At 43.5% G+C, this 21,190-nt stretch overlaps 1 protein-coding gene across 1 annotated transcript in view; it reads right to left on the bottom strand.

The window, feature by feature from the left end:
• Positions 1–3,264: 3,264 nt before the first annotated feature.
• Positions 3,265–21,190, bottom strand: part of LOC131702938 (neurogenic locus notch homolog protein 1-like) — a 35,143-nt gene continuing 17,217 nt past the window's right edge. The window contains exons 5-34 of the mRNA XM_059005697.1: positions 21,005–21,127; positions 20,675–20,908; positions 20,341–20,496; positions 20,058–20,243; positions 19,702–19,815; positions 17,952–18,065; positions 17,612–17,845; positions 17,361–17,471; positions 15,936–16,128; positions 15,680–15,825; positions 15,446–15,559; positions 14,608–14,727; positions 14,347–14,499; positions 14,014–14,242; positions 13,685–13,886; positions 13,333–13,486; positions 13,023–13,207; positions 12,641–12,773; positions 12,179–12,436; positions 11,961–12,073; positions 11,295–11,866; positions 10,335–10,760; positions 9,825–9,973; positions 8,880–9,096; positions 8,545–8,635; positions 8,187–8,349; positions 7,411–7,709; positions 7,116–7,263; positions 6,920–7,017; positions 3,265–6,567 (exon numbers count right to left, since the gene is read on the bottom strand). Of these exons, the coding sequence (XP_058861680.1) occupies positions 5,149–6,567; positions 6,920–7,017; positions 7,116–7,263; positions 7,411–7,709; positions 8,187–8,349; positions 8,545–8,635; positions 8,880–9,096; positions 9,825–9,973; positions 10,335–10,760; positions 11,295–11,866; positions 11,961–12,073; positions 12,179–12,436; positions 12,641–12,773; positions 13,023–13,207; positions 13,333–13,486; positions 13,685–13,886; positions 14,014–14,242; positions 14,347–14,499; positions 14,608–14,727; positions 15,446–15,559; positions 15,680–15,825; positions 15,936–16,128; positions 17,361–17,471; positions 17,612–17,845; positions 17,952–18,065; positions 19,702–19,815; positions 20,058–20,243; positions 20,341–20,496; positions 20,675–20,908; positions 21,005–21,127 (6,854 nt within the window). The 3' untranslated portion in view covers positions 3,265–5,148. The remainder of the gene's footprint in view (positions 6,568–6,919; positions 7,018–7,115; positions 7,264–7,410; positions 7,710–8,186; positions 8,350–8,544; positions 8,636–8,879; positions 9,097–9,824; positions 9,974–10,334; positions 10,761–11,294; positions 11,867–11,960; positions 12,074–12,178; positions 12,437–12,640; positions 12,774–13,022; positions 13,208–13,332; positions 13,487–13,684; positions 13,887–14,013; positions 14,243–14,346; positions 14,500–14,607; positions 14,728–15,445; positions 15,560–15,679; positions 15,826–15,935; positions 16,129–17,360; positions 17,472–17,611; positions 17,846–17,951; positions 18,066–19,701; positions 19,816–20,057; positions 20,244–20,340; positions 20,497–20,674; positions 20,909–21,004; positions 21,128–21,190) is intronic.

A 21,190-nucleotide genomic window follows, 5' to 3' on the forward strand; every position in this document is an offset into this window, starting at 1 on the left:
ATAAGTTAACTTGTGTCAATCATGTAACTCATTTATTACAGCAGGACATTACTTTAATCAGATACAAGATAATTAGCTTAATGTTGCACATTAGCCTTCCTCAATGCTGCACTGTCCCATAATGGTTATTTGTTAATCCCCTTGTTATCATATCAGCTGATTACCCATTTAGTATGGAACAGATACTGTGGCTTCCACTTTAATGTGTTATTGAGTGCCTTTGAGTCTAATAGAATGTACTGTAGTAATTTCTTAGCTGTCTGTTTACTACAGTTTTCCATAGCCTTCTATGCATTGTACTTTTTGCAAGTTATATGTTGACTTGGTTAGAGTCTGTGTGTTTACTTTCCCCAAAGGTAATGTTAATTGCAGAGACACAAGCTTCTTAGCTCTTTGCAACCTTTTCTGCCCCCTATCCAAATAGGCAGGTTTATGTAAAGATATAGTTATGCGTTATTTATGAGTATTATGTAAAAGCTATCAACTCTACTTTAATACTATGGAAACTGAAGGTAAAACAGAAAATTAAGTTTCTTTTTCCCACAAGAGGGCGACAAAGTACACGCAATGTTGACTTCAAGGCATTGCATGTTGCCAAATCCTGAAGCAGTGGCAACGGTATCCACAGGCAGGCTTGAATTGGGTGAAATAAAAATCTAGTATCATAAGTGCAATAGCGTTTTTTCAACTACAGTTTAAAATATATATATATTTTAGGGAACTGATTCGCAGATTTATTTCAGTTGTATCGATACTGTTTCCCTTAATAATTTAGAAAGTGCAGCTTTGCATATGTGCATGCACCTCAAAAAGTACAAAACTAATCATCAGCTTTGTTGAACTTTTCAAAAGAATTTTCATTTCCATCTAGAACTGCTGGTTGATTTAATGTGTGACATTTTTAAACTTCCTAATGAAATTGAACCGAAATGCATATTTGTAATTATGTGCCTGAATGTGTTTCACACTTGAGATTCATAACTTGCTGCTTGTTGAAGTTGCAATTAGGATGTTTGCGAGAGATAAAGAAACAATTTTGTGTACGATGTAGACAACACTGTGAATTCAGTGAGTTTTCAATTCTTGATATACCCCTGGCCCAAGCTTAGTTAAAACTAGTCAATCAACATGAGGTTGGAAGTGATAAGACATCTATATGAAAAAGGATTCTCTGCCACACACAGTTGATAAGATGTACTATAGCCATCATGGGAAGCTAATTCGATGTGACAAATCTGCATTTAAATGTTCTGATACTTGATTATTCGTTAGCGATTACCTTCGGGTGTTGAAATCTGCAGCAGAAGGCTCTGTAGAGCCCATTAGAGATTAGTCCTCGTAAAACGTCAGTAGTTTGATCAGTTTTGGTTACAGAAGCACCTGCCAACCAAGCACCTTGCACATTATGACTGAAATAGGATATGTAGCTTTTAAACAGAAAACATGTCAGGGATTCCATATGCATATAACATGCATTAGACAAGTGAGGCTCTGCCCACGGGCACAAAAGTGTGTGTGAAAAATGAACATTATATTACATATGAACAGGAATGATGCACAAGAAAATGATGACATGTACTCTTCCGTTATTGACTCCTACTGTATATATGTTGTGTTACAGACTACAGGCCCAGGACATTGGTGCACACGCAATCCGTGCATTATCTGAAAGGTGTGGTGGAAAGATTGGTTTCTCTGAGCAGTTCTTTCAGAATATTGTGTCATGGAGGCATTCCTGTCTGACCTTTTCCATGAGCTCAAGGAAAGAGATGTGAAACCACTTTCCTGTGCAAGTGTGAATTATAGGCAGAGTTATGTTTGCCACACTGCTTTCATCTTCAGCCAGAGACGTTTCTGAAATCTGTTCCTGTCAGTTACTATGGACCTGTGGCAGCGAGCAAGGGTTTTGTTCACGAAAGTCAAACTGAAATTACAAGGCGTTGGACAGTCACAATTCACAACATTAAAGCAAGCAGTCATAGGATGTTCAAGAACACTGCGCTAGATTTGGCTGCAAGTGTGGTTCTGATTGTAAAGTCGCTTAGAAACTTGACACCCAACTGCTATTCAATAGGTATTTTGACCATCTGGCTTGCTCATACGTTTCAGTAATCTTTGTGAAAATGTACTCAAGTTATTGTAGTATGGAAATGTTGCACAATGAGGACTATATGAGCATTCATTCACCATCATGTTCTTTTATGAAATTGCAATTGTATATTTTTATATCTGCAAGTTAGAAGTATTGCTGAACATTGAAATAATAAACAAACAGAAATGGGAGTTTTTGTGAACAAAAATAGAGTATCCCCAGGGGCATGAGGGAACATAGTCACTTTCAGGAACAGTGGCTTGAAACCTGGTTCCAGACCGGGAGACCTAGTTTGAGGCAACTTTTCTGTATCAACCCCAAAGTGCTCTGAAACCTAATCTCCTGAAACCAAGTTCCAAGCCACAAAGTGGCTTTGTGTTCCCTCAGCTTAAAAGCAGATCTGTTCTTTAACCATGGAACTTTTCATTTCCCAGAGCAGAATGTATTGTCTCCCTTGTTGGGGGAGGGTTCTGTTTTTGTCATCAGCCAAGGAAGGAAAGGCTGTGACAATGGGGATATCAGCACTTCACAGCAAACAGGAAGTACAGCGGTGGACATTTTAATTCACACAATAAAGTTTTTATTGTTTCATCTTGTAACAAGATGACCAGCTGCCACTTCACATCTTTTAAAACAAAAACAATATATTTATTCATTTAAAATTATTTTTTAAAAATGGCAGTTATCTTTTTAATAAAAAAAGATGAAGTATTTGCTTGTCTTCTTGTAACATGTAATATTTCTCTTTGGTCAAAGCCTCCAAAGTGAATGTTGTGAACCGAGATTGCAAGTGTTCTTGGCAGTAGATCAAGCCCTCTGATCATTCATTGAGCAGAGTTTTATCTAGTGCAAAATGGAGAAGGGTCTAAAAGATGGGAAATGTGTCTAGAATTGATGGCCACAAATGAAATATTTACAATGAAACTGACAGTAGGGTATATTTGCAGTAATGAATTTGTCTATTTGAAGATGTACTGTTGAAATGATTAAAATCATGCACACTGCTGTATATCCTTGATGTTTAGCTATGCTGTGTATCTAGTATACAATACTGTTCAGCATTCAAGTGTTCATTTAATAACATTGTGTATGTCGTGTATACTTTCATTGTGTGTTGTAATGACATTAAAAAATAAATAAATAAAATAAATAAATAAATAAAATGCTTCAGGTAAGTTTTAGTAAAATCTAGATGCCTGACAGCACCATTTATTTTATCAAGAAACAATTGTTTACAAATCAGGTAACAGAAAATACTTTTTTTTTTTTGTTCTATTTTTTATTTTTTTTGCAAAACTACAATTTTGCAGGTAGGCCACTTTTTCTCCCCCATTACAGATTATTTTTTTTTCCTTTGTAAACTACCCTCTAGTTTATAAAACATGACAGCAAGTACTGACACCACCCGATGTTCATCAGAAGCCTTAGGGATGTCACAATATTGCAAGAGATGGGTAAAACAAAAATTCAGGGTTTTCACTTAAAAAATGAATCTTAATATCGTACTCCAAATCCCAGGATACAGTGTGGATTATCAATAAATAATTATAAAAGCATTTATATTTAATTCATCTTATCTATAGGGACCTCAAATCCCCACTATATTTATATAAACACCACTATACCCTGGTTGCTTCTGTGGAACGTACTGTAAGTAGTTAGGATTTCTGGACCGATCCCTGGACACAACATTGTGACTCCTCTAACATAACATGCTTAAGACTCATTCACCAAAGCAGATTTTTTTAAACAAAATCCTGCTTATTTAAAAATACACCTTATTTACACATTCAATACCTGCCACAGGCTTTTTATTTCAAACATGTAATTACTGTCGTTCAAAACTTTAAGAGATGCATCAGGAAAATCTATCCTTTTGCATCTCGCGTCTCAGCCACTTGACAACCAGCGTTAAAAAAAGCTATGGGTTTAAATCTAAACTGTACAAATGGTGGTACAAATGTGCAGATCTTACATTAAACCCCTTATTTAATTTGAGTATACAAAAGACATACATCTCCAGTGCATTCTGGTTGGTTAGGTGGGCAACTCATTTGCATCTGTTGTTACATTCATTATACCACAGCTCTTGCTAGTCTTCCACTTGGGAGACTGGGCTTGTTGAATGCATTAAACCCATAGGGTGAATTCAATTCCACGATCTTACTGTAATACACCATGTGGGATCGAAAAAGGAAGGCATACGAGAAATGATCCTTTTTCTTCCTCTATTAACTTACTTGAACATTTCCACTGCTGCGGCTGGACACATTCATTAACAGAACATTCTATGCAATCCGATGGCAGTTTTCTGGGCAATCTTCACAGGTACAGATATTGTAAGACAGAGTTCAGATTCTATAATTTTTTCTCGATAGTCTTTCTTTTGGCAGCATCGATGCATTAGACTTTTAGCTTATAGATTATGGTTCTATAAAGTCATTGTTTATTACAAAAAAAAAAAAATTAAAAATGGCCCTGCATCAAAAAATAAAGTCTGCGTTTAAAATACTAAATTTCTGTTAAAACAAATACATCTACATAATACTGAAACTTAAAACAAGATTAAATGTTTTCTTTTTTTACACAAAATTACAGTAGTACGGTTTAAAATACAATTTGGTGTACAATCAAATTAGATAAGTAACATTTTAAGACACCAATAAATAAACCTGTGTTTCCATAAAATCACAAATCGTTGCTTATGCTGCAGCGAAAAGCATTAACAAAGCAAAAAAAAAAAAACACTACATCTGTTTTTCCACCAGGATTACAACTGCCAGACCTAAACAATTCCTGTGATTTCTTTAACACAAAGAACAATTAAAATGTATAAATAAACAAGGCAGTGCCCACAAGCCCCCCCCCCCCATGTAAAATAAAAAAGTACATAAATAAATACAAAAAGGTGAATAGAATGTGATTCTGCTCATTAGTAAAAAACCATATTTTAAAAAAAGGATCCTTCCGTCTCAACCAGTGTCTTTTTTTCTAAAGTGTGCTCCTACAAGAATCAGAATACAAAATCCCTGTGGTTTTATTCCTCACTCTGCCCTTCATTTAAATTGGTCTGGAATGTGTCCCATTTGTGACTGCATACTTGTGGGCGGGCTGGAGATGCCTTCTGACCAATCAGACATGGAATGTGGGGAGGAGCTTGACCACTGGTCCGGGGATTCTGGAGAAGGAGTCAGAAAGGGGTGGTCTGGCACCTGGAGCTGGTGGTTGGGGGTATTGTCCAATGGGGAAGAGTAGCTGTGCTGGGAGGGAGGGGTGAGGAACTGGGTGGTGGGCATGGGTTGGCTGAGGGATGAGGGAAGGATCTGGGTCTCTTGTGGCAGTATGGTGTGGATCGGCATGGTAGTGCCAGACAGCTGCTGTAGATCCGACTGGCTCAGGTCACCAGCAATGAAGTTCTGGCCAATAGTGTGACCGTTGGTGGCAGTATTGGAGTTCTGGTGCTGCAGTTGCATGCTTTGCTGCTGCTGTAACTGCTGCTGCAGGTTCTGCTGATGTTGCATTTGTTGGATCTGCTGCGTCTGCATTAAATGAGGCTGGCTGGCAAGCATCGTATTTTGCATCCCTTGGTAGCTCATCATCTGGGACAAGGTGGTGGTGGGAAGCCCGTTGTGCAAGGAGGTCATCATACTATGCTGCAGGGTTTGGTTGACCGGGTGCATGCTGCCCTGGCTGTTGCTCCTCATGGGATTGAACTGGTTCTGCCCCATGGGAGCTTGCATCCTGGACATCCAGTCGCACTGGCCATTCATGGTGGGCCCCCCACCCATAGTGAAGCTAATGGAACCATTGCTCAGAACAGTGCTGTTGGGAGTGGACACAGGAAGGTGCGAGAGTCGTGGCGGCACAGACTCAAACATCCGATTGGAGCTGCCCATGGACATATCCTGTTTCCCAGTCATGCCCAGGTGGTTTACACCAATGTGGGCATCAGACAAGCCCTGAAGATGGTTGAGGGGCATGGAAGGGGACTGCTGGAAGGGAGAGGTCATCATGCGTGGGGAAGCCACATCCGACATGTACCCATGAGGAGACTCGAGGGAATCCACTGGCGACAGCACAGCCGAGCTGTCCATTAGACTGCCTTTCCCATCTTGGGACTTCTTCCTTCTCGCCTTGATGTCTTTGGCATCTTTGCCATTGCAGCTCATGCCCTTGGTGCTTGGCTTTCTGGCTTTCTTGCCCTGCACCGACTTCATGTTCCCCAGGTAGCTGTTGGGCGAGCAGAGAGTCGGGGAGAGGGTGGCTCCAATGTGGCCGTTGTGCATGGGGGGGCTCCTCACCAGGTTGTACTCGTCCAGCAGGCGTACAATGTCATGGTGCATGCGGTCCTGCGCGATGTCCCGAGGGAGACGGTCCATGTGGTCAGTGATTTCCCGATTGGCGAAGTGATCCAGCAGGACTTTGGCAGTCTCATAGCTTCCTTCTCTGGCAGCAAGGAACAAAGGTGTTTCCTCCTGTGAAGAGAACACAGAAAATATATATGTTTACTGCATAAAACTAAAAGCAGAGAGTACAACATTGATATTTCTTTCTTTTATTGATTTATAAAAAATAAAAAAAACACACTGTGAAAGTCGTATGCTTTGAACCAAGAGGATGATAAGCAACATGCAAGGGACCTCCCTTTTCCCAAGATAGCTACTCCTTAAATGAAAGAAAACATTTAAGTAATAGTTAAACACAAGCTTTTTCCATACCGATATAGAATGTAATTACTATTGATAGATTCTCAAGAATCCACAATTAAAATCAATGCACTCATTTACCACAAAACTGCTATTCAATAACACCTTTGCAAATTTTTACCTTATTGTTCTGCATATCCTTATTGGCTCCATTCTTCAGCAGCACCATCGCAGCCTCCACATTGTTCACAGCTGCAGCCCAGTGCAAAGCAGACTTGCCTGAAAACAAAAAAGTAAACAAAATGAATTCCCAAGTTCAAAACCAGAGCAATTGAGGCATTTCCATCCTCGAAGAAAGAGAAGGAACAGGAGCATACCAAAGTCGTCAATTGCGTTGACGTCTGCGTGACAGTTGATCAGCTCTTCCACCATGCCTTCGACTGCCAGACGAGCTGCCAGGATGAGGGGAGTGGTGCCATCGTGCATGCGGGCATCCAAGTCTGTCGCTCTGTTCCTAATCAGGATCTGGGGAGGAAGCCAAATGATTCATGTTACCAAGGACAGCAAGCTATGCCCAAGAAATATGGGTGGTTAAAAAACACTATTCTGGGAGAAAGGAAAGATAGATGTGTCTTGCAATATCAATCTGTTATATAATGGATTGAGATCTACCTGGAAGACTCCCTGAGCATCAGCAGCCACGGCAGCGTGCAGAGGTGTCCTGCCCATGTTGTCTTGGGTGTTGGCATCAGCGCTGGCCTCCAGGAGGCGCTTGGCTGCGTCCGAGCGGGCGTAGCGGGCTGCCAAGTGGAGTGCCGTCTCCCCGGTTCGGTCGGTTTGATTGTGCAGGATGGCACCTTGGTAGATGAAGTCAGAGATCACATTGGCAGAGGCGTCCTCTTCCTCCTCGCTGTTTCCAGTCTCCAGCCCCCCACCGCTGCAGGACGCGATCATTAGGGGAGTGAACCCATCTAAAGCAAGACAACAAACAAACAAAACAAAAAAAAAGTTAGCATTACATCAAACCCCTGTGGACATCTTAAATTATGAACATTTGTGTTGTCCTTGTGTAATCAAACTGTAATCTATCAGATATTAAATTAAAGCCTTCAACTCTCAGTATTCTGCCTTAAATTGCTGCACATTTCCCCCTCAAGAATTCCCTTAGCTTACACCTCCTGCTCACTGAACACACACACACAAGCTGCAGTAAAAGGCATATTCCTGATCTCAAGTTTGTTATTAATATTAGGATACGCCAATAGATCCTTCCCAACGCTGTTTATTATTAGTTCCAAAGCCATTGCGCTGTCTGTATGTTACATTAGATCTAGTGCAGTTCCAATATTGCTGGGCATTCAGGTATTAAAGCTACTCTGTAGTTATCACGCCAATAGAGACACTTTAAAAGGGTTGGGAAATAGGTAATATAAACTGGTTTCCTGTACCTGGCCCCCTGACGTTGACATCCATGCAGTCGATGTCGATCTCTCCCTGTGGAGGAGTCGGAGCTATTGAGGGGATGCGAATGTCAGCTGCATCCAGGTGCTGCTGAGTCCACTGCCTGTGGTCCGACTGATCGTCCAGGTCCAGCATCGCCTGCTCTTCAAACTAGCCAAGCAAACAAGTTCACGTTAGAAATCCCAAATGCAATCCTTTATTCATATCTAAAGAAGCAACCTTTGTAAAAAATATGCCGCTTCTCAAAATGCCATACAAATTCCAATAACTTCTTTCCTTGTGTTTTAAAAGTATTTTCTTCTTTGGTGTGACCAGCAAGCTGGATTCAAATAATGAAAGCCTTACTCGGAATCGCTTGGTGTCCGAGGGCTCTTCGTCTCCCCATTCATTCTGATTATCATCCATCAGCGATAAATCCGAAGCAATTTTCAATGGCCTTTAAAAAAAAAAAAAGACAGGCAAAGCATTTTAAAGTGATGTACTGTGTATACTTATCTATTTTTACATGTACCTAGCAGCAAATCTGCACAGCAGTCCAATACGTAAAACAAATAGTACATCTCTACATTTCATCTTAAAAAATACCTTTACATCCAATGATCAAACATATTCAGCTCTTCTTAAAATCAGAGGTGCCCAGGAACGTTCGCGAGATGGTTTAAGCCGCGATGATCACTTACTTTAATCCAACCGAGTCCTCTCCCACCGGCTCACGCCGCTTCTTCTTGCTGGGTTCCGTCACTTTGAAGCCCTCGGGGAACCAGAGCTGCCCGTGCTCCCTGCGCCTCTTGCGGGACACCAGCACCCCCACGCCGATGCAAGCCAGGAAGGCCAGCGCGCACACCACCACATACATGGGGTACAGCTCCGACCTCTTCTGCTCCTCTGTGTTCTCGCCTGCAAGAGGAGAGAGGCACATTCTCAAAATCAGGATCCACGATGCCCGACACCTGCAAATCGCAGCTGGAGCGAGGCATTGGGTTTCTATACAGGAACCAAGGAGCTAATCATTTGTAAAACAAAGTTGTTTCATTCGCTAATAAATCAGAATTGCTAACCAACCAAAAACACACAAAAAATGTCTCCTTCCCTTTCAGCCCAGTGTACCGAGAGACAACTTCCCCATTTCTTCTTTAAGAAAAAGGGATTAATGAACTTCAAATTACTGCACGCGCTTTAAGCTGTAAAGACCATGGATTTATTAGGATTTTCAAGATAACAAAGACTCCCAACTTCTAGCACACTCCCGATCAATTTTTTTTTTTCCTAATGATTTTGAAATGATAAACTCTCACCACTAAACCCTCAGAGAGACATTAAATCCCAGTATTACATTCAACAAGGTTAAGGTTGCAGTATCCCCTTTCCACAATGGAGGGCTTTGATTTACTTTAATTAACCATTTTGGTGCCTGCAGTTTTGAGCCCTTATATAGAAAATGGAAAGTATTATTTATTTATTTTTGTCTTTTGTTAGAATAGGCAGAATATATATTGCAGCACAATGTGACTTATTTTCATTAAGAACATTTTAAATATCAGTAATGCAGAACTAAATAAACGGTGAGCGGTATGGGGCGTGTACAAGACTGGGGCAGCGATTAGTGGAAGTGTATCTGGACTTACTGGTAACTGCCTCGATGATGTAGGGAACATTCAGATTGCCACTGGAAGCCAGAGCACCGAGGAAGGCTGCCACGTCGGTTGCACTTTGGAAGCATTCTGTAGATTGCTGATAGCACTGTCGGTTATCAATCTCCAAATAAACCACTGACCTAAAAAAATGTAAAAGACAATTATATATACACTGTCCTATTGGGATCTATATTTGTTTATGAAACCTTGTCTTGCAATGTCTTCTATATATGATTGAATAAGAAAACGGTTTCAGCTAATGCATTGATCAAAATTCGTCTCGTGGTTAGTCACTTTTGCTACTCAAACTGTATGAAACTATTATAAAATAAGTGTTTTATGTTACAGATAAATTAGGTACATTTACATACCATACAACGTATATTGGTCTCGGAATAAGCACAAATGCTAAAGCCTTTGGAATCATTAAATAATCAAAGCTGCACCGCAGCTATGCAGGGCCAAGGCCAACCAAGTCCAGCAGCCTGCCTCCAGACTCACCCCTTGATCTGCATCTGGTCCAGCTCCCGGCGCTTCCTGGCATTCACCACGGTGTACATGGACTTCTTCATCTTGTTGAAGACGTTGCTTGGAATCTCTGCCCAGCTGCCTGAGGACCTCTTGATGTTGTGCTTCTTGAGCTCCTGCTCGCTGCCGTAGTAAGGGTAGATCATGGACTCGCCACTCTCATCCTTGCGGAAGACCACGTTGGTGTGCAGCACCCGGCTGAGCTCCCGCAGGAACCCAAATGAGTTGTTCTTGAGCTGCTCTGGAGGGATCTGCACCACCAGTACCAGCCTGCCGACTGCTAGCTTCTCTGGCGAGCTGGTGCAATCCAGACCGTCCCATTCGCACTCTGCGTTGTTGCAGCCTTGGTCACAGTGCCCATCCGCGTAGTGGTCTTTACAATACTGATCATACAGGGGGCTGGAAGGAAACCAAAAGTTTGTTAACACAGCACGCAAATGGGCATTGGAGAATGAAGACTGTGGGTCAGCATAGGAGGGGGTAATATCGGTAAACTCAGAATTAAGCATCATTCAGGAAAGAGGTCAGCATTGCCCATCAGAGGAAGTCAGAGAAACCAATTATGAAATTACATCTGTTATATGTGTTTTTCAATTCCTCCTCTTGAAAAACCTACCCCCCCCCCCCCCCCCCGCAAAGATTTATACTTCTGTTTTAATTCTTTCAAAAATATTGGTCTTGCACCCAAACCTGTGTTTTTAAAAAAGTTGCTTCTTGCAATGACTCACATAAATGATCTGGTAGCAGCAATTGGACCACATGATGCAGCCTGTTAAGCTAAACTGGCACCTGCTCATGGTGGTGCATGTTGATTTCAGCAGCTAATCAATTTAAGACAACTGGAACCTGTACTGCTTGAACATAGCCCAATTGCTGCTTTTAGTAACTGCAGTGCAGCTGGATTGTCTATGAAACATGTGTGGCTGTACTTACTTGCACTGGCTGTCCAGGTTTTGACAATCAAAGCCATCGTAGAGGCAGCCAGGGTTGTTGCACTGCTCGTCACACTTGCCATCGTTGAAGTAGCGCCAGCACTGCAGGGACTGGGTGCAGTTCTTCCAAGGGTCATTGAAGTTGAGGGAGCAGTCTCCCCCATCCCAGCCGCAGGCGTGGTTATTGCAGACTCGGTCACAGATCTTGTTGCCCTTGCGCGCCTCACACTCTGGGTTCTCACAACGCTCCGTGATCTCAGGGGGTGGGGTGATGTCTACGCCCATCCCGCCAGGGAACTTGTAATCCAGGATGTGGCACCAGAGCCCGTTGAAGTTGGTGGGGCAGGTACACTGGTAGAAGGGGGCCTCCTGGAAGAACTTGCAGGTGCCACCGTTGTAGCAGGGGTTGGAATTGCAGGGGCTGTTGACGGGATACTGGCACTCCGGGCCGGTGAACTCGGACGGGCAGACGCATCTGGGGGCATTAGGGCCATTGATGCACTTCCCTCCGTTCTGGCAGCGTAGGCTGCCACAGGTGCGGGAGTCGTATTCACAGGTGGACCCGTCGAAACCCTGTGAAATAAAATACAAAAGGTTATTCAAGTTATTTCTTTATGTTGCTTAAGTTAATTATATGCTTTTTAACTATAATGTCCAATATACTTACAGGAGGACATCTGCATATGAATCCATTAGGTGTATTGCTGGCCACAGCACAGGTTCCTCCGTTCCGGCATGGCTTCCCCTTGCAGCCGTCAAACACCGCGTCACAACGCCGGCCTGCCACAAGCAAGACAGCGTTTAAATATGGAGTGAAGGCAGAGAATGAGCAGGACCCAAAACCGACTCTGCATCCTGAATGTTCATTTTAAAAGCATTTCTTACCTGTGAAGCCAGTGCGGCACTCACAGCGGTAGTTGTTGATGAGCTGGATGCAGTTCTGGGTGCCACGGGGGTCACAGGGGTTGGACAGACACTCGTTGACGTCCCCTTCGCAGTGCTCACCCACAAAGCCTGCCAGGCAGATGCAGTGGTATCCTCCCACTCTGTCTATACACTTGCCGTTGTTGAAACACTTGGGTTCCAACGTGACTGGATCGACAAACGGGTTGCAGTCGTCCACATTGATCTCGCAGTGCACACCTGGGGAGGGAAGGAAAGTAAATGGCATTGAGGGACCAGCAATGACCTGCATTCTGTGCATCAGGCTTATTAATGCTAGAGACATTTCCATAACATGAAGCAGTACGATTCTTCCAAGGTTACTAAGTGATGGAGAAGTCTCAAACGCCAATTAAATTGTAACAAACTATTGTTAAAATTCTCCAAGGCAAGCAGTTAATGTACCTTGGGTTCCCCGTGGGCAGGAGCACTTGTAGGTATTAATGAGGTCAATGCAGGTGCCTCCGTTCATACAGGGTTGGGAAAGGCACTCGTTGCTCTCCTCAGAACAGTTAAATCCCTGGTATCCCGGCACGCACTACAAAAACAAAGAAAGCAATCAATCAATATTGGACATAAAACAAGCGACAGGAAGCCTTTACCAGCATTTAGTTTGTTATGCTTAGCAAGCAGTTGCAACACTACAAACAAAAATACAAGATTAACAGTCAAGCATTTAACTAGTGCTGAGGCAGGATAGGAGAAGTAATTAGACTATTGGGGTTCATGTAGCTGGGAAGCTTTACATAAAATACTTTCTGCTGTAGAATAGCCCGTTTTTCCTTACCTGACAAGAGTATCCACCAAGGTAGTCTATGCAGGTCGCTCCATTCTGGCAGGGATTTGGAGCGCACTCGTCCACCTGTTCCTCACAGTAGCTGCCCGTGTATCCAGTCTGGCACCTGCAGTAATGGGTGTTGCCAGTGTCCACACACTGGCCCGAGTTCCTGCACAGCTGAGGCACGTCAATACCTAGAGATTGAGATTGAAGAGTGTCAATGTGCAGGAGAAAATAATTTTAAACATTCTAGCAGAGCCAGTTCAGAAAAAAAAAACACCCAAAGAAAGATGGTCTAAATGCAGCAGTAGACTCTGACCTTGCTGTTTAGCTGCCACCTCACAGGAGACACTGGGCACGTCACAATAGAGGCCGGTCCAGCCGCTCTTGCACTCACAGCGGTACGAGGTGCCAGTCTGCCAGCATGTGCCTCCATTCTTACAGGGGGAGGAGTCACACCAGCGCACCAGGCTCTGAGGGGAAGCAGGAGGACAGGGTTAACACCTGATGTTCAACAAAACTTGAAGTATTTTATAATTGAAGACCCATGACTAATTTGTTTCCCATTGAGCCATTAATCCATCTCAGTCTCAAGATTCTCTTAACATGCGTTTATTTAATAAAAGCTCAATGATGGATAACCGAGGAAGAGCATAGCCCAGGTAAGTTACCTGGCAGTTCAAGCCATTGTAGCCCTGGGGACAGGTACACTTGTAAGTGCCGTAGCTGTCTTGACAGGTCCCTCCATTAATACAGGGGTTGGAGTCACACTCGTTGATATCATGCTGGCAGTAGCTGCCCGTGAAGCCAGGAGGGCACAAGCAGGTGAAGGTGTTGATGCCATCCACGCAGGTACCACCATTGAAACAGGAGCTTCAGATAAAAAGAAAAATGGGGGGGCGGGGTTTAAAAAACACACCAAATATATTAACCTCCCTACAACACAGCTTTTCTTTTTATAGTTTTATAATTGAGCCCAGGAATAGTGTTTCTGCACTACCTCTCAGTGCAGTCGGGGGTGTTGTTCTCGCAGTGGATGCCGCTGAAGCCTGCGGGGCAGCTGCAGGTGTAGCTGTTCACGAAGTCTGTGCAGTTGGCCCCGTTTTTGCAGGGGTTGCTGTCGCACTCGTTGATGTCCTCCTCACATATCGGCCCACGGAACCCTGGCAGGCAGGTGCACACAAAGCTGCTGATGCCATCGGAGCAGGATCCGTCATTACTGCAGGGGTCTGGGTAGAGAAACAACAAATCATTTTAAAACTGAAAACATTTGGGTTTTATTTACCTCTTTATGATAGTGGTGCGCAGGTGCGGAAGCCGTGGTCTCACTTACTAGGCTGGCAGTCGTCGATATCGGTTTCGCAGTTACGTCCCGAATAGCCGGATTTACAGTTGCACCTGTAGCCGCCGATGGTGTTCTGGCAGGGGGCAAAGTTTCGGCAGGGATTCTTCACGCACTCGTTGATGTCGCTTTCACAGGTCTGTCCTGAAGACGCACACAAGAAAAAAGCACCACATTTCAGGACATTTTTCTAAATGTTGGTTGGTCAGTCTGAACACCTAAAAACAATGGAATGAAGCTGTGGATGCCTACCTTGCCAGCCCTCCGGACACACACAGGAGAAGCTCTCATAGTCCTCCGACTCCTGGCAAGCCCCCTTGTTCTTACATGGGTTTGCAGCACAGGGAGCGAGGAGACCCTCACAGTTCGCTCCTGTCAAAGAAATACATTCAGATCAAGAACTGCATCCTTTCAGGTGGTGACACATAAAACGGGGCAAGAATATCTACAATTGAAGTAATTATTAAATCTGAAGATATCTTGTAAGTGGCGCATGAATCTTCAGTCCTACCATTTCTGAGCACTATTCATGGTACCTAGTCCTATTACAGTTCCATATCAAATTCTGGTTTCAAACCATAGAAAAAGCTTAATTCAAAAACTGGTTGCTGTACATCCTGAATTTCAGAACATTTGCATCATTCTTAGTTGAAGTTCCCTCAAGGATTATCCTGCGAATTCTTTTTTATCTGCTATAGTTTGCCTGCATGAGTCTCCAGAGCCATTTGCCATTTCCATGGCAACAAGCACAGGCAGGAAAATCGCCATAGTTTCCTGCCATTGTGTAGGCCTTTGCTGTTCTGTGAGACAGGAAGCAGGAAGCGGGCAAACAGGAAATGGGTCAAGCAGCAGTTCCCAACCCACTCCAAAACCAGCACGGTATTATTTCAACTCTGGAGGAGTGTCTTTTTTTCCAAAAAAGAATCCAAAAAGGTAAAACAGACAGCTGAAAAGTATTTTCTCATATTGAAACAAAAACCCACGCTAAATCTGTGAAAACCAAAAGGTCTTCACAACATTTGGAAGACTTGCCTGTGCCAATCTAAATACAAAAGTGACGGAAACTGAAAGGCGGATAGCAAGTTCTTACCAGTGTAAGGCAACAAGCAGTTGCATTTGTAGCCAGCCACATCATCAATGCAGGTCCCTTGATTCAGGCAGGGGTTAGACGCACACTCGTTGATATTTGTCTGGCAGCTGGGACCTAAAACAATGGATACATCATTAAAACAAATCCGGACCAACTCTGCCAACAAAATGAAACAGATTTACAGAGAGCAAGACACGTTCAGCTAATTAATTCGCTATAAGGATGGTTCCTCACCACTGAATCCAACTCGACAGGTGCAGACATAGCCGCTGGTCATGTCTTTACAGGTGCCTCCGTTCATACAGGGATTGGATTCGCATTCATTGTTGTTGATGTCACAGTTTGTACCGCTCCAGCCAGGGTCACAGTCACATTTGTAGCTGATGAGAGAAAATAAAGTGAAGTTAAAACCATGCATCAAGATGCGGTTCTAATCTAAAAAGGACCTCAGTGCAAAGTTCCCTCTGCAGTTCTACAGGAATAGGCTTACCCATTGACACCATCCTGGCAGGACCCATGAATGCAGGGGTTGCTGTTGCACTCATTGACCTCAGACAGACAGGTGGGATCGTGGTACCCCTCTGGGCAGACGCAGGTGAAGCTGTTGATGCCGTCCCTGCAGGTGCCGCCGTTGTGGCAGGGGTTTGAGGCACACTCGTCGATGTTGATGTTGCACATTGTACCTAAAACCAAAAAAAATCCAAAGCAAAAATTGAAGCATTCTCCATGACGGCACAAAAAATAAAAGACCACCCACCCAAATTTAACATTAAACAATTGAATGTTTCCCCTTCTTTGGAAACCACCTGCATTTAACCTCAAGCTTATAATTGGTTATGTGGTTTCACGTGGCCACTGCAAAAAAAACACTCCAGAACTGACTCACTTGTACTTTAAGATCACACAAGTTCACACTGGATCCCAGCATTGCACAATACAAGAAGCCAAAATACAAAAGGGGGAAACCGATTTACCCTTTAATGATTGCTGGTGACTGCATACAAACGGCGGAAAGCACAGGCCTTATTTTACACATGACTAAGCAACGATTAATCTACCCCCACCCCATTCTTATTAATTAAAAATGGTAATGGACAGGGTGGTTTCTCAAATTACAACTCCCTTTTTGTTATACATTTCAATGCCTCTGGGTTTTTATAAGAAATAAAAGGAGCGCAAGAGTGGGGGGGTGGGGGGTATAATCTAGGCCTGTAATTCTACACAGCAGTCCGCAGCCTGGCAGAAGAAAGGCTCTATTCAGAAGAGCTCTCAGAGTAACGGTTGGGCCACTGCGGCTTGATAATGACGATGATGAGGATCATCCTGAGCAGGTGAATGAAGTCCGGGCCCCACTATTATGCAGCTAGGTGCAGTCTCCCTCTCTGTGTCTCTGATCATGATCAAACAACCCAGTTAGGCAAGGCCAGCAACACGATACCCATGGGACTCCCTGCTCTCTTGATAACATTTTGCTCCAGTTTTTTTTTTTTTTTTTTTTTAAACAGAAAACTTGCTACTAGGATACACGCATATCAGTGTTTTCATATAAGCTGCCTCGAGTTGAGAAAATGTCTTGTTTTATTTGGATGTAGTACAGCATGTTTCTCAAAGTTACACAAATCTTCCTCCGAACCCTCCCTTTTGTTTTTCAAGATGATCTTTCAAGCATTTCAAATCTGAGCATCGTAAAATCTTTTGGTAAACAAATAAGGCAAAGACTTCCACAGATCTGCTTCCAGCTCAGGGATTGAGTCCACTGTTCTCCGACATGAAGCAGGCAACACTAGACCTGAATATTTTAAACAAACAAAGTAGGGAGGCCACCTGTCAAACCTGTATCAGTACGAGCTCAGACTAGGTCCTGAGTGAGTGAGTGAGTGAGTGAGTGAGTGAGAGAAAGTGTACCAGCTCTTACCTTTGTAGCCTGGCTCACAGGTGCACTCGTAGCCGTTGATTTTGTCGATGCACTTGCCATAATCGCAAGGGTTTTTCTCACAGTCGTCAAGATTTATCTCACAGTTTGCTCCTAGAGAATCACAATCAGACACCGTTCAGATACAAATACAGTTATTTTGCAACAGTCTTTCCAATTTAGACTGTACACAATGTGTATTATATTAAAATAAATCTCTTTATATTATAAAACAAAACCGCAGGAAAGCACACCTGTTGTCCCCTTAGGGCAGTTGCAGAAGTAGCCGTTGTTTCGGTCCTGACACGTTCCCCCATTCTGACAAGGCTGGCTCTGGCACTCATTGATGTCGATCTCGCACCGGCGGCCAGTGTAGCCAGGATTGCACACGCAGGTGAAGGTGGCAATGCCATCCTTACAGGCGCCGTAGTGACAAGGATCCGGGTCGCACTCGTTAATATCGCTTTCGCAGTACATGCCAGAATAGCCTACGGGAGACCAGGTAAAGTTAGCGGAACAGACCAAAACGCAAAATGGCTAACATTGTATATAGTTTTGTATGCAAGTCGCAGAGTGTATAAATATAACACACACCTTCAGTACATTCACAGGTGTACTTGTTTGGCCCATCCACGCACTTGGCTCCATTTTTGCAAGGTGTACTGGCACACTCGTCAATATCCACCTGACAAAGAAACCCGGTGAAACCTGCAATGTCAAGGAGAGAAATTTGCTTTAAATGAGGACACGTTGCACTTTAGCAGAGATCAATACAGTGGTGTGCTTCCTACCAGTTCTAAAACTGGTCTTTGCATTCAAATTCAGATCTGTGTCAGAAACACGTTCTACGACAATTCTCTTTGAAATCTGGGTTCACACTGTGGATGAAAACGTATAGGCCTCACCAGCAGGCCTCAGACAAAAGGGTTACTGTTTTATGAATGCGACGAGGATAACAAACGGGCTGCTCCTTTTGTCCTCTTAACTTTTCCATAACAATGACATTCTACAGCTTCTTGCACTGTTTGAACTCTGACCTCCTCCCATTGCCAACAACTGTTCAAAACAGCGTTCAGGTTTCCTTGTAATGAGTTATTCCAACTCTACTTGGTTGTCCTTTACCTAAAGGCTCTTCATTTGAAATGTATGTTGAATATTGAACAACAAATCAGATGCCTAAAATTACATTGTGTTGTATGTGACTATTTTCATTTTTTAATTAAAAGCACTCAACTTCCAATCAAGAAGAAAACTATAAATAGTCTCTTAAGATTCAACAGCTTTAAACTACAGATCAACCAGATGCACTGGAAATACCACAAACTCCAATCTCTATCTGGATTATAGGTTTTTCTTTTACAGTTTTCCAGCCCTCCTATGGAAATCAAACAGTCAAGGCTACAGTCTTCGTTTCCATGGATATGGTGTATAGGAAAGTGAAAGAGGAGGCCTACCCCTATTCGCAGAATAAATTCTCAAGCAAAAGCAGAGACCCTGAATCAACCACCTCCCTTCCTGTTACAAAGATGAACTGTGTGTGTATTCTACGCTGCAGCCTTCCCTCAGACACTCCATTGAGTCGCCCCTTTCTTTCTTTCCTGCACGGACCCTTTTCAGCTGCTAAGCTTTTTTTCTGCTCACTGGGCAAAGCTATAGGTAGCCTCGGCATTCAGGTTTTTACAGTTTTGCTTCTAGAGGAGGCCTTTGCTCTTTCTTTTCAAGGGGCAGACTTTTTACTGTCTAATAATTTCATTGGCTCCCTCTAAAGAAAAATCAAAGGATTAGCCAATACAAAACCCCCATTCACACTTTGCCTGCATTCATTTCCTTTTTAAAATACCCAATGCCTTTGACTGGCTTACAGTGGTCCACCAAGCAACCAGGAATCCAAGCTACTCTAAGAAACTACTCCCTCCATTTAAAACCAGGACTGAAAACTAGGTCAGGACACATATTAATCTGTTAATGAACCCTTAAAGCATCTCAATGCACTACTACCAATTGGTTTTAAATATATTTGACTCCCTACAACGTGTTTGATTATTGTATTGTATCTATAGTCATGGTTATATCCTAGTTAAAGTTTTGTGTAGATTCTTCACATTTAAAAGTTGGGAAGAGAAAACTTTAAAGCTCCACACTTTCTCGATTAGATTAAACTGTTACTTAAGCCTCCCTCCTATGGATTTTCCTACATTTTCAAGCCCGTCATGCTAAGCCTGCCCTCCAGGCATGGATTACATTGTGTCTCTGTTTCCAGTTGAAAGGCCGGACTGGGGGGAGGCTCTATTGACCCTCCCTCTCTCTCTCTCTCTCTCTCTCTCTCTCTCTCTCTCTCTCTCACCTGTGGGGCACTCGCAGTGATATGTGTTGATCTTGTCAATACATTTTCCGTTGTTCAAACATGGACTGCTGGCACACTCGTCTGTATTGATTTCACAGAAAACGCCCTCGTAACCTGAAGATTAAAACATAAAAAAAAGCTATTTAGGGAGGCTGAAAACATTCGGTATTCAAGCAGATACTGTTAAGAGAAACTAGATTCAAAGAAAATTATTCACAAATATAACAATAATGAAGATAAAGCCGCTGCGTAGTGTTACGAGCCGTCAAGACTAGGTTCGTCAGCTGGTAATAAAAAATAAAAATAAAAAATTGATAGCCACAAATCCAATCCATGCAGCTCTACACTGAAGTTACCTGGCATGCAGATGCAGCTGAAGCCTCCAATCTGGTCCAGGCAGGTCGCGTCGTTCTGGCAGGGGCTGGACATGCACTCGTTCACATCCAGCTCACAGCGAGGCCCGGTGTAGCCCTGCAGACACTGGCACTGGAAGGAGCCCCTGGTATTGATGCACTTGCCCCCGTGCTCACAAGGATTGGCACCTGTAACAGCCCAATTATAAGATTCCCAAGCCTGCCAGATATTGGCTTAAACACACAAAAAACAATATACCCTGGCTTTATTAAATTAAGTCATTACCTAGAGAACACTCGTCCACATCCTGGTTGCAGGCAGGGCCCATATAGCCTTGAGGACAGGTACAGATAGCCTTGCCGTTGACTGGGTTTGTGTCACAGTTCGAACCTTTCTGGCAGGGGTTACTGATGCAGGCATCGTCCAGGTGGCACAGCAAACCTGAAAAGAAGCAGAAGAACAGCAAGCCGGGTTACTTTATGTCGCTTTTCATGCATGCAGGAGTATCAGTAGTGAGAAGAGAACACAAAGAAATAAAAAGTGCCGAGCATTTTAACCCCCTGTGTTCTGGATACTGTTCTTTGTCATTACGGGCGAAAAAGTAGCGCAAGGTTCTTACCTGTCCGGCCTTGTGGACACTCGCAGAAGAAGGAGGCCACGCGATCGTGGCAGGTGGCCCCCAGGTAGCAGGCAGCGCTGGCGCAGTCGTCGATATTCTCGCTGCAGTCATCGCCCGTCCAGCCATTGACGCACACGCAGTTGTAGCCTCCGTGGGTGTTATGGCAGGTACCCCCATTCTGACAGGCATTGGGCATGAGTTGGCATTCATCTACATCCTCCATACAGAACTGGCCTGCACAACCGAAACAAGACAGAATCTATTAAAAATCGCACATTTCCCGCTGACTCTTATTGTGGTACGTGTTAGCGACCCCAAGTGGAAGCTTACCTGTCCATTCAGGTGGGCACTGGCAGTTGTATGTGTTCACACCATCCACACAGGTGCCTCTGTTCTGGCACTTGTGTTCAGGACAGTCGTCAATGTTCTTGTCACAGTTCTGACCAGCAAAACCTGGAGGGTGAAACGAAGTACATAAATCAGTTTACAAAAAGGTGCACCGTCAATATGCAAAAT

This window comes from Acipenser ruthenus, chromosome 31 (genome assembly GCF_902713425.1).
Source record: "Acipenser ruthenus chromosome 31, fAciRut3.2 maternal haplotype, whole genome shotgun sequence".
In the NCBI taxonomy this organism is placed as follows: domain Eukaryota; kingdom Metazoa; phylum Chordata; class Actinopteri; order Acipenseriformes; family Acipenseridae; genus Acipenser; species Acipenser ruthenus.